Below are 12,754 nucleotides of genomic sequence, written 5' to 3'. Positions count from 1 at the left end.
TAAACTGAAAATGTTGAACTTGGTTAAAGTATCTTTTAACACGATTGAGTGTTTTACTAACATTTTGGCCGTCCATGCCACCCGGTTCGGTTTGCTTATCAAAATGGAATGGTCTACATTGACCTCAACTTCGCTTTGTATATTCTGAAATGTGATATTAGGAAAATCATCATTGTTTTTTCTTCAGTTACAAGTTTATCTGTGAGTATTCACCCAGTCGTTTTAATGCAACCGTTGTTTCTTCAACATACACCACCGTTTCATTTTTTCAAAAAAAAAGTGCAATGAATCTCTGACGACTACAGAAAAGGGGGACATTAGATGAACAAAAGAACAACTAATACTTGTTTTTGTAACCAAACATGATCACCGTCCATCTGATGTTCGATCAGAATGTTTTCTTGAGATAAAAACAGAACATTAAGTTCTGTTTTTAAATTACGCGGAAGGTGTTGGTGGGGAGAGAAGTGAGGGGAGGGGGGGGGGGGGTTACAACTAACTACCGCCTTAAATAATGAGACATTATATTGATGACACAGTCGGTTTAATGCTAATGAAAATCTAACCTTAAAGGCATTCATTTGTCGAAATTACCTCTGAGTCTGTTCATATACAAACAAATTTGAAAATCAATGGAGTTTTAAATAAAATTGAATAAAGAACGTCTCTTCACCCGGAAACCAAAAATAGACGTTACATACATTCAGGTTTTCCCCCAGAGTGAGTCGATTATTGCGCAAGAACAGGGGGGGGGGGGGGCTGAAGTCAACTAGACTTAACCATAGTCGCCCTGGATGTCAGTCTATACCTTGGTCTATGGTCGAACTTTGCGTGGAATTGACTACAACTGGCCCAACATAGCCCTAGCACCGATTCTCAGTTCAAGAATTACTTCTCACTAATTATTCGAAAAATACTCTGCTAGGGTCGAAGTGTCAGCAGGCCATTTTAGTTAAAACTATTTTGTGTGTGCGTTTATACCATAGGCTAGGTCATTTCGATTGCTAAGCAGTTTGCAACAGCTAATACTATTTTGCAATAATGATTAGAAAACTATAAAAGACACAAAGAAAAGGAACTTGTCGGCAATGCTTATACCCTAATCACGAATAGTCAGAATTTGCGGCTCATGGGTGTGAGTTTTGTTTGCATACTTTATTATAAGTAGGAATCAACGAACCGTGTGTCTCATTGATCTGTTGTGGAATAGGCTGGTGTGTTACCAAGGTAGCCATGTTTATCTTTGATCACTGGATTTGTGCATGAACATTATCATACTGCCCAATATTAACATGTATATACTGCACATTAATACGTATTGCAAATGATGTGTTTATATTCCGATAAAGATTAATAAATTACTCCACATGCAGCTCTTTTCTTGTAATCATTAACAGCTTCATCTATACTAAAATGCATGCACCTCTGATGGATAAATTTTCTGTGAAATTATAAACGGCAAATGAGCAGCCAATTTAACCAAAAAGCTATTCTATTTTGCGTGAAATCGAATGCTACTGAAAAAGGTCATTCAATAAGGGAATCAATGTGTGGTGAAGAGGTTTTCAACTAGTGGTTTAATCCCAACGAGGCCTGGTTCTTGATAATAATTTTTACCGACAAAGTCGAGGTAGATTATTAAGAACCAGGCCTCGGCAAGTATAAACCACTATTGAAAACCGATTCAACACACGTTGATTCACATTCATAAATACCTTTTTGGTAAAAAAACATCCACACTTTGGTCAAAAAGTTAAATAAATGCCAAAAATACAATTGTTCAATGATTTCTTTCAACACAAGACCCCTCCAGATGAAATGGTAAGGCCCTCGGCCCGATCGGGTAAACAACTCCTTATAAGGGAATGCTGTGCGCGTCGCGCGTATCGCGTGATGTGGCACAACTGTTTCAGCCGTTGCTCTCGACCAATAGGAATGAAGAAACTGTCTTATAAGAACAGGTGCAAGAAGGCCTGTCACACCCATGTTTCAACACTTTTTACTGGTCATAAACAAAGGTTTATACACACCCACGTGACGCGCTCTCCACCAATATGAATAGCGAAACTGTCTGAGGTATTTATGAATTTCGTTTTATGATTAGTCAAATGTAATGTTGCGTCATTCGATTTAACAAAATAATTATTCAATTTAACAATTCATCAAAGCAGCATTCAAATTCGCAGATGCTTCTTGAGGCGTGTGTCACGAAAAAGAATGACGATACGCTAAGTTGAACAGAGTGCTAAAGGAATTTGACTGGACTCAAAACGAAATTGAATGGCCGACGTCGGAATTCTGAAACGCAGTAACAACCGGAGAGGCAAAACAGCTTTAATTCGAACGCATAAAAATGAAATTGACTGGTCATTTGCCGAATTTGACCGAGAAAACCTATATCAACTATTATTACAATGACGTTTTATTTATGAGTAACTAACTAATATGACAATAATAAAACAACACATAAATGTGCTTACTATTCTCACAAAGGTTTACTACTTATTGCAAATGCATACATGTAGTAATAAGGTTACGAATTACTACACTATTTAATAAATCTACAAAATACACGAAGAGAGGTTCGCGGTACCACCATGTGTATCTTTTGAGTAGTGTTGGTTCTGAAAAGAACCGGTGGTTATCGACACAACGTTTCGACCAGTATGCTCGGATCGTCTTCAGGAGAATGGTGTTATCGCAAGCCTCTCTACTTCCACCATGCAATATTTCAAATTCTACAACAAACATAAGGACTACTATACAAACTATTATGACTGCGTTTTTCACCAGAAAATGTATTCAGTATAATTAGAATTTGGAATTTAGGACTATATCGCACTAATGTTTTGCAAAATCGAGAAATTGTTGACTTCTTGTGTACACTAACAATCTGAGGTTTGTTTGTTTATGATTTTCCCGTTGAAGGGAAGGTACACGTTTGGTAATTGTCAAAGAGCAGTCTTCTCACTTAGTGTATCCCATCATAAGCATAAAATAATAAGCCTGTGAAAATTTGGGCTCAATCGGTCATCAAAGTTGCGAGAAAATGATGAAAGAAAAGACACCCTTGTTGGACTTCTAGCTAGAAGTCTTTTATTATTTTAGTGAGAAATAACCTCTTTCTCGAAAACTACGTTACTTCAGAGGGAGTTGTTTCCCACAATGTTTTATACTATCAACAGCTCTCCAATGCCCGAGTCATTACCAAGTCAGTTTTTAGGTTAATATTTGTTTTGAGTAACTACCAAACGTGTACCTTCCCTTTAAGGGAACTTGGCAAAGCCCACAAGGGGACAAAAACTGTCAACAGCCAATCTCTTTCATACAAACAATGTTTACCGTTTGTGATCATTGCACAAATAAATAACTTGTGATTCAGTAACACAATTGACAATACTTATCCTAGTCAGTGTGAAATCAGTGGTTAGCTTGGCAGGATTCGAACCCACAACCTTGTTATTGCAAGTCATTTATACTCTAATCACTGGACCACTGTAACACATTATTCACACTAGATTCATTATAGCCATATTTCTTCGGACAAATTATAGGCAACGCACTACAGGTGAATTGGGCGTAAATAAATTTAGTTTTTTTTCTTTTCTTGTTTTGTTGGACTGGTGTATTTTATTTTCAATAATTAAGATTTTAATTGATGTATTTCAAGCAAGTTGTGGCAAATTATTTAACACAGTCATAATGAAAACGATAAACAATGACTTTATTTGTTGTGTTCTAATTGAACAAGAACAAGTTAAATACGTCCTTTAACAGTTAGTATTAATGAGTTAGCATGATTATATCTGAGTTTCTAATAGCCATACGCTAAATAATAAAACTCCAACACGACTGTGGGGCTCTGAGGAATCAGCCATCTTGACTACGCAGTCTCCTCTCTAGTTTAATCTTGGAGTCGGTATAGCTGTTCTTCGCAATAGTAGAGTGGATGATTTACTGTAAACAACCAAACCAGAAAACAACATGGAATCATTGCAAATTATTAACCCTCCATATGCAATATAATTTGCTCTACCCCTTTGCACATACTAGGATTCTTATTTGGTTTGTTTTTCGACACCGGACACGCCCGGTCCGGCGGTCATTCTATCATGTCCGTTTTTGTTTTGTTTGTTTGTTTGGTTGTTTGTTTGTTTGTCTTTGTTAACTTGTTTTGTATCTAGGGCGGTTCCCCACATCAAGCCTAAGCCTATCGTAGCCTTGTTTGATACTCACTTTTTATATTGGTATCATCAGTATCATATTATCATTGCTTATAGTGTACTACGAATTGAATTGGAGATTGCTCTAGATTAGGGGGTTGTGCACATACTGTGAGTTCAATTCCACACAAGAAGCCATTAGCCACACCCTCCAAGCACCGATCGTGAAACACATGATCATGTAGTACTGTTAAATTATCGGTGTAAGGGTTGCCAAGTATGTATAATTTCCTCATATTTCTTCCTATAGTGTGTTTAAATAGTTACTCACCTAATAAGACTCCAGGCTCCAACTCCCCCCCTCTACGCACCAAGTTTAGACTTTACTCCATCAGCAGCCGGACGATCGCTCGGAGAGCACTCTAGCATCCGTTCAACCAAAGTGCGAATTTCTTGGCTGATGTTGAGGTCCTTTGGAAGTAAGAACTTGGTCGACGGGTCGAGGCACAAAGCTTCTCCGATCGGCTTTGTGGAGAGTAAAGCGACTGCTTTGTCCCCATCGCGGGCTGTTGATATCACTGTACGTTGCAAAATGCAGGCAAAAATAACCCCCATAGAAAACACATCTGATTTGACGGTGTAGTGCCCCGAGCGCACTTCTGGTGCCGTGAAATAAGGAGTGCCGCATTTTGTGCCCATGTAGTAACCGAGCAGATTGCCGCCGCCTTTTGAATCGGTAATAATCTTGGCCAAACCGAAATCAGCAACTTTCAAGGTACCATTGTCGGAGAGTAAAATGTTATCCGGTTTCAAGTCACGATGGGCTACGCCAAAGCGATGCAGAAAGGCAACGGCAGAGGCGATTTGCCTCATGAAGCGAAGATCACGACTTGGCTCTAGTTCACGATGGGACACCAAATATTTATTCAGAGTACCACCACTGCAGTACTCCATCACCAAACACAACTCTTGGTTTTCAGTGAAGAATAATCTTATATACTTAACGATGTTTTCATGCGCAGGGATTTGCTGAAGCGCGTCGATTTCTCTCTGATTAGCTGATATGGATCCTGCTAAAACCTTCAGAGCGCAGATCTTTCCCGAGGATTTCTCCTTACCACGATAGACCTTGCCGAAGGCCCCTTCACCCACAAATTTCAGCTCAGAGAACTCGGATGACAGTTTTGATGAGGCCATTTTCCCAGTCTTGGTTGAATTTTATGAAAAATAGAAAACACCAACGGAAAACGTTCTGCCTTCGATGGAGAGTCAGAGTAAAAATGTTCTCTTATTGCGTGGAAAGGGCAATTATAATTGCAAGTTCATGGGAAAAACCCGTGCAACATGCTGAGGTGCGCACGCGCAGTTGTTAATATTATGGGTTTATTAATTATTAATACAGACCTTTCTTTCGCAACATCATCACAGCCCATGGTTTGACAATCAAAGTACAGAGCTATAAGATATAATAGTTATGATTCGAACCGCCTCCAGTTACCAGGCAATATCGATAAACATAATTATATTTTTATAACACCCATACTGGCTTTTGATTGGCTTAGAGTTGAGTGTTTCACGCACAGTGGTTCCAAGCTGACTATCATAATGCGTAGGGAGGCCCTCAAAATGTGTTGAATAAGAACGTTTTTATTGTCATGCAATTAATAGGCTGTGTAAATGATAATCATCTATCCGAACGTTGGGAGGGGAGGGGGGGGGGGGGGTGGTTCTGTGCTTCATCAACTTTTGATAATTTTTGTATTAAGCTTTAAAGTTACTTATTTTGGCGTGGGAAGGGGAGGAATGCCTCATGGAAACTGACAGCGAGTAGGTTTGGGAAAAAAAAAATAATAATTATTTTCGAGGGTGTTTTTTTCTTCATGTAATTATTATTAGCAAAAACTCCAAACTGCTGACCTACCAAAAATTAAGAAAGAAATCTGGAATTGTTTGAAAAAATATCTGATTTTCAAGAGACTGAGACACTTTAAATATTTTGAAATAATGTAGCATTAATTGGCATTGGTTATTATGGTAGTTTATTTAGTTGTAGGCCTAATAAATGCACCCCGACAGTGTCAACCGAAAATGATTTCAAGAGCAAAGCGCGCCCTCTGTCGAGGTATCACGATACATAAGTATGAGATAGTGACGTCTTGGACCCAGGCTACTGTTTTGTCCCCACAATTCGCAACACAGTTTTAAGTGCCGCTATAAAGATGGACAAGGCGTTTTGTCTAGGCCTACTCGTTCTTCTGACTTCATTGGTTAACAGCCAACAAAAAACACCAACGGTATGTACATGTAATTCTTGCTGGGTGTCGTAAGTCGGTTATACGTGATAAGGAACCAATATTGTGTATGTTGCGTAAAAGATCAGTCTGTTTTCCGTCGGCTTTGGCTTTGGACTCGACTACAGGCTCGAACGTTCGCTGGTCTGAATCCCTGAACGCATATCACGCATAGCACGCATAGAGTCAAAACAACTGGGGCCTAGCTAGCCTGAGCCGAATCCGACACCGAAGCCGAAGCCGAAAAAGGCAATACTTGGACGAAAATAACTATTTTTTTGTTTTATTATTTTACCCGATGCAATGTCATAATACGGAGTTGGGGCTGAGTTGTGCCGGGTCAGGGTTGAACTGATTTCCAAACAGTTTAAGGCACTGGATCCTATTGGTAATTACTCAAAATAATTTCTTACTAAAATAATTAAGTCCGATAAAGACTTCGGGCCTGGAGCCCCCTTTTCAGGCATCTGACAGCACACACAATTTTTGCGATAAGGGTACCCCCCCATTTTTTTTTACAACTTCGATGACCAGCTGAGCCTAAATTCCCACAGATATGGTTTTGTATGCATCTTGGGGATACACACAAGTGAAGAACACTAGTCCTTTGACAGTTACAAAACGTGCCCAGTTCCTTTAAGAAGTGTGATCATTATTCTGATAAGAATATTTACAAAACATGAACATGTACGTCGGGTCAGGGTGCTAGACTAAAGTTCGCAAAAACAAAAACAGCTGGCAGAAAAAGGTTCAGAGTCGTTTTGGGATAAGCAATGGCTGCACGCGTGTTCGTCATTTTGAAATCAAACTCCAACTTGTATGCTACACTAGATTTAATACACTTCCCCCGGCCTCTTCAAATAGTACACCAGGGCCCAATTTCATGCTAAGCACAAATATTTGCTTAGCATGAAATTTGTGCCTAATAAAACAAGATTAGGCTACCAACCAAATGCCCACGCGATTTTCAGGATGATCAAACAACAGCTGAATACCAGTAACAAGCAATATGCAACAGAAAGAAATTTGGTTGGTAATTTTGTTGTTATCAAGTAAAGGAAGAAATTTCATGCTGAGCAATTTTTTGTGCTCGGTAGCTCTTTGAAATCGGGCCATGTAGAATCACTGGTTATGCTGCAACTGCTTTCAATTTGGTGCTGTCCCTGACAATTCTTGGATGTTGTTAAAGTAACGTCCAGCTTTACAATATTATAGGCATGAGCTATAAATAGTTGCCTTTTAGATGATGCTGTCATTCGACATCTTGAGAACTATTTTGATCAACATTTTTTTAGGAGAAGATCCTATTTCTCCTCGTGGATGGACTCCGATGGGACCGTCTTGGGTACGAGATGCCGGCCCTGGACAAGATTGCACAGAATGGGGTCCGCGCTGAATGGTTGGACGGTGTCTTTGTTACTAAGTCAGCACCCAGCATGTTCTCCATCGCTACTGGTGGGTACGATTAGAGTATACTGTTTCGAAACGTCGAGACCAAACTGTCTCATTTTCAGAGCCACCACTCCTTCAAAGGAGATTCTACACTTGGTTGTACCCGCAAGTTTACTATTCATATATACATTTATAGGTACTCTAATTCTCCACACCATGCAAGGCTTCACACACCATTAACACAAAGAAATTCACGTTTTTAATTTTTAAAACATCCGATTTTTAGAGTAATTTTCATGCAATTAATTTTGATCACTGCTGAGTTGTACAAACCCAGAATAAAACAAGTAGTTGCACATAATTATTTGTATTAATAACAAATTAATTGGTATATTACGCTCCGACCATTCGCGGGTCAGATTGACCCGGGTTTTGGATCCAGGAGACTCTGGATCATTTCTGGATCAGAATGACCCGGAAGTGGTTAACAAAAACTGACCCTCAAATGGGCTAGGCCTCACAGGAATCGGATTCAGATCAATACTGAAACGCATGTTTTGAAGTTTAAAGTCAGATAACATCATATTTTGTTCACCAGAAACTTTAATTTACTTGTCTGTTTTTGCAGGTCTCTACGTTGAAAGTCACGGTGTTGTCCATAACTTAGCCTTTGACGCAGCCACACACGAAATGACAGGTGGATGGAGCGAAACTATGAATTCCACGTGGTGGTTTAACTTTGCCGGTGAGCCGCTCTGGATCACGGCAATCACTCAGGGTCTTAGCGCGGGCAGCTTCATGTATCCCGGGGGTCAAACGCCGATCGACGGCATCCTTCCTAATTGCTACATCGGGTACTCCACCAAGGTGTACCAAAACCTCATAGATCGCGCAGAAGTGGTCTTTGACTGGCTCTATGAAGATAACTTGGATGTTGTTTTCTTGTACGTCGGGAAGCTCGACGATGCTCTCCACTATACGGGTTTCAGTGAAGAAACGGAAAGGGTGGCTGGTGAAGTCAACGAACTTATAAGTTATATTCTAGCCAAGATAGCGGTAGATTCAAATGTTGGAGACAATTTAAACTTCATTGTAGCGAGTGATCATGGAATGGCTAAGATCTCCGGCGATAAGGCACTTTCTTTGTTTGATTACATCGACGAATCGAAAGTGGGTATGCTCGTTTCCGACGGTGGGTCAATATTTCAGATTCAACCTGTACAGGGCGCACTTGAGGAGGTAACCTATGACCTTTCCAATAAAAATAAGCAAATTACATTACATATGCAGACAGACCCTCTAGTGGTTGGCAAAAGCTATGGAGATGTGTATTACACGGACGTACCATTGCCTCTGTTTCACGCCGCCTTGAGCCGCATACAAAACAGCGCAATGTTCCCTAATTTTGGCCAACCAAAATGTGTGTGCGCATGCGCTATACGGAATTTACATATTTCATGGGAATGGTATAATTATTTAATCGGGCTTAAATGTTTATGTTTATCTAATTCGCTAAAGACATACAACTAACAGATGAATTAGTTGCTTGTGAATGTTTAACAATAAGAATTGACGAATCTCCACATGAAGGCCACAGAACAGGCCTTGTTGAAACGTCGAGAACTAGAACAAAAGCAAAAACAGAAACTCTCCCACTCACGCACAGCACTAAAATGAAGTCGATACAGGGTACACATTTTCACTAACAATGTTTGCTTGTGAATTCCCGACCAATAGGTGTACAGCACCCTGTCACGTGCCCATCCATCGATCAACATCTTTAAGAAAGAAGAGTTTCCTTCAAGATTTCACTACGGTAACAACCCACGAAATCTGGCTCTGATTGGGTACATGGACATAGGATGGACTATGTTTCCGGTAAGATAATTCTTATAACTTATTATTCACATTCTCCATGGTATGAAATGAGCAACATTGTCAAATAGTTAGTAGATATTAAATTTGCATCGGGGATGCCAATATTAATATACACCGATGTGTTTAAATTAAGCAGTGTATAATCGGTAGTTCACACTTCATCACCTACAATCTGTCCAAAATGCCGCAGCAAGATTACTGACCGGTACCAAAATATCTTCACACATTTCTCCTATTTTACACAATCTCCACTGGTTACCCATTCATTCCAGAATCCAATACAAGATCATCCTTCTGACATTCAAGGCACCCCATGGGCTATCCCCTACCTACATACAGAACATGATTCAGCCCCGTAGTGTCAGGCCGGGTCTGAGGGCAGCATGCTCTATGTTCCTCTGACCCGTTTATCCAGCTATGGGGACAGGGCATTCAGTAACATTTCACCCCGCCTCTGGAACTTTCTGCCTCAACATCTCAAGGACACACATGACATCTCTCGATTCCAACATTCTCTCAAAACCCATCTCTTCAGATTAGCCTTTGCAGATATTGAGCGAAGTTTTCTTCTTGTTCTTTGACCAGCGCCTTTGAATGTTCCACAGATTTAGTGCGCTTTATAAATGCTGTATTATTATTAAAATTATTATTATTGTTTCCAGAAAAAATCACATGTTTTTCAAAAATCACAGGCATATTATTACCAAAGTCTAGCTGCACCTTCAATGACCAATTGGGCCAACATTTTCACAGGTTTGTTATTTTATGCATATGTTGCGAGAAACCAAGAGAGAAGGTCTCTGACAATTAACAAAGGGGTCCAGTGTTTTTGAACAATATATCTGGACTCCACCGATGGAATTTTTGATTTGATAACTTTCATTCTACAGAGAGTTGACAATGTGTCAGCAGCAGGTCATGGTTACGACAATGACGACATGACAATGAAGTCTTTGTTCTACGCTCAGGGACCTAGCTTCAGACATGGATACCTCGCCAATCATTTTGAATCGGTAAGAATATTTAGAGAAAGTTCGAGCGTGCACCATGGTTTAATGTTGACTATTTTGACTCGAACCCGGGCTGGTCGACCATTGGTTGACTACTGTCCATTTGGAACGAGCCTCGGGACAATGGTTTCTTCACTGGTCCCAAAAACCTGTTCCATGCTAACATGTGGAAAGCGAAAAGGGGAACCAGTGACACTAAAGTGAAAACGCGGAAGGCAATGGTTGACTAGACTTCCAAACTAGTCGTTCGAGTAAGTGGGTCATTGTGCATGTACGTTACTGGTCAGTAGTCGACTAACATGTGCGCACTTGAGCTTGCTCTTAGCAACCACTAATAATGACTTGTTGTTTTTGAAAAAAATAATTATAATAAAAATATTCCTTGACAATGTAAACATTTTGGAAATTAACAATATTTCAAAATATTGTTTCATTCCAGGTGAATATTTACTCTTTAATGTGTGAGATTCTTGGCGTTGTGCCAGCGCCGAACAATGGCTCAAGAAACACCTACAAAGATATGTTGGTATCTGAACATCCTACGAGAGTCACGGTCACATGTGGTGCTACTGCCCTCAACGGCTGCTACACGGCCTTCATCTACATGGGAACCATTTTTGCAAAATTCTTTGTTCTTCAATTGTAAGAGTTACAACGGACAACGAGATTAGTTACTCCAACTTTGTTTTCTTCATTTCCTGTGTTAAAATCGAGGGTTTTTTTCTTCTAAAAGTGCTTTGTTAAAACCATTTTTGTAGTTTTGATTCCATTTGATACAATAGTATCATTGTAAACGTGCAGTGACATTAGCTTTCCATGTGCTCAAACAGTACACTGCTGTCACGTCCGCAATATAATTTGAGGTGAAAATACAAGCCGGTCTGGAGACAGGTCTCTGGCGTTATTCACGAGCCTCGAAGTGTGACGTCAGATGTTCTTGCTCCTAAACTTCTGCTACAACTTTAATACAACGGTTGCCATAATGTGCCCCCCCCCCATACTGAGTACAAACTATTAGCGCCCTCTTTTGATTCATCCTCATGGAACGCACGTTCTTTATCACAATGGGGACAGTATCTCCGGGCGACAGGTTTCCCCATGACTTAGGCACGAATTTGACAACAATTCATTCGCCAAACCTATTATCCTTTCTTGCAAACCCAAAGTTACTTTTGAGTAATTACATTGTAGGGTGTATACAAGACAGATTTCAAACGATGAGGCTGTGATTTATTGTGTATTTTTTGAAGACATCGTGTGATCCGGTAATTTTATAACTCACAACCAAAACCTTCCTGCGTTCGAGGAGCAAGAATTATGTCCTGAATTCTTAACAATACACTCTCGTTATGATTTATTACACGGCGATTGTTATAAGTCACGCAACTTCTCAAAAAACGAGACGTATTCGGCCACAAATTATTTTGAGGTAAAACGTACATTTTGGTTTAGGTTTATAGTTGTACTTTTTCCCAGTCTAGTTAAAAATAATAATAATAACAACCTAATAATTTCAGCCTGGACAGCAACCAGGAAACCGTCTCCTATGAACTGAGCGAAACACGACGGAAGGTAGACCAGTTGGAAGAAACGGTCTCAGCAAATCAGGAAACCGTCTCCTATGAACTGAGCGAAACACGACGGAAGGTAGATCAGTTGGAAGAAACGGTCTCAGCAAATCAGGAAACCGTCTCCTATGAACTGAGCGAAACACGACGGAGGGTAGACCAGTTGGAAGAAACGGTCTCAGCAAATCAGGAAACCGTCTCCTCGATGGTAAAGGGTATAAAATGACAGCTGGACGAGCTGCAAAGCTCTGTAGATGCCATTGTGCGAAGTTTAGTTTGCTCACGGTCTTTGTAACAATGATCGATTACTTCTAGTCCGTTTCAATTTGATTATTCATTATGTGAAAACACATTAAATTTATTATCCCCCAAATTTTTTTTAAACAAAATCATAGATAAACCTTACATCACAATTAGGCAACTTTTTAGACAAGGGGTCAAAGGTGCCTTTG

At 39.9% G+C, this 12,754-nt stretch overlaps 2 protein-coding genes across 3 annotated transcripts; one reads left to right on the top strand and one right to left on the bottom strand.

Annotated features, from left to right (window-relative positions):
• Nucleotides 1-3,209: 3,209 nt before the first annotated feature.
• Nucleotides 3,210-5,455, bottom strand: LOC117304406 (serine/threonine-protein kinase pdik1l-B-like). Of its 2 annotated transcripts, none has more exons than XM_033788839.1 (2): nucleotides 4,495-5,455; nucleotides 3,210-3,957 (listed from the first exon to the last, which is right to left on the bottom strand). In XM_033788839.1, exon 1 carries the CDS (start codon nucleotides 5,358-5,360, stop codon nucleotides 4,527-4,529), a length of 834 nt encoding a protein of 277 aa, XP_033644730.1. In that variant the 5' UTR covers nucleotides 5,361-5,455; the 3' UTR covers nucleotides 3,210-3,957; nucleotides 4,495-4,526. The 2 variants fall into 2 exon arrangements, with proteins under 2 accessions (XP_033644730.1, XP_033644729.1); XM_033788838.1 differs by having other exon boundaries at nucleotides 3,210-3,959; nucleotides 4,500-5,455.
• Nucleotides 5,456-6,377: 922 nt separating this feature from the next.
• On the top strand, nucleotides 6,378-11,581 carry LOC117304405 (ectonucleotide pyrophosphatase/phosphodiesterase family member 7-like). Its single transcript, XM_033788836.1, has 6 exons — nucleotides 6,378-6,457; nucleotides 7,750-7,909; nucleotides 8,475-9,085; nucleotides 9,584-9,724; nucleotides 10,615-10,737; nucleotides 11,174-11,581. The coding sequence occupies exons 1-6, from the start codon at nucleotides 6,383-6,385 to the stop codon at nucleotides 11,378-11,380; spliced, it is 1,317 nt and encodes a 438-aa protein (XP_033644727.1). The 5' UTR covers nucleotides 6,378-6,382; the 3' UTR covers nucleotides 11,381-11,581.
• Nucleotides 11,582-12,754: the final 1,173 nt, after the last annotated feature.

This window comes from Asterias rubens, chromosome 21 (genome assembly GCF_902459465.1).
Source record: "Asterias rubens chromosome 21, eAstRub1.3, whole genome shotgun sequence".
In the NCBI taxonomy this organism is placed as follows: Eukaryota; Metazoa; Echinodermata; class Asteroidea; order Forcipulatida; family Asteriidae; genus Asterias; species Asterias rubens.
Note: the sequence above shows the minus strand (reverse complement) of the source record. Positions and strands in the feature narration are given on the sequence as shown.

What these genes read in the sequence shown, in the direction of transcription:
- LOC117304405 (XM_033788836.1), top strand. Translation starts at nt 6,383, where the DNA reads ATGGACAAGGCGTTTTGTCTAGGCCTACTCGTTCTTCTGACTTCATTG. An exon ending in TACAGGGCGCACTTGAGGAG is followed by an intron (nt 9,086 to 9,583) that starts GTAACCTATGAC and finishes CCCGACCAATAG; the next exon opens with GTGTACAGCACCCTGTCACG. An exon ending in TCGCCAATCATTTTGAATCG is followed by an intron (nt 10,738 to 11,173) that starts GTAAGAATATTT and finishes GTTTCATTCCAG; the next exon opens with GTGAATATTTACTCTTTAAT.
- LOC117304406 (XM_033788839.1), bottom strand. Translation starts at nt 5,360, where the DNA reads ATGGCCTCATCAAAACTGTCATCCGAGTTCTCTGAGCTGAAATTTGTG.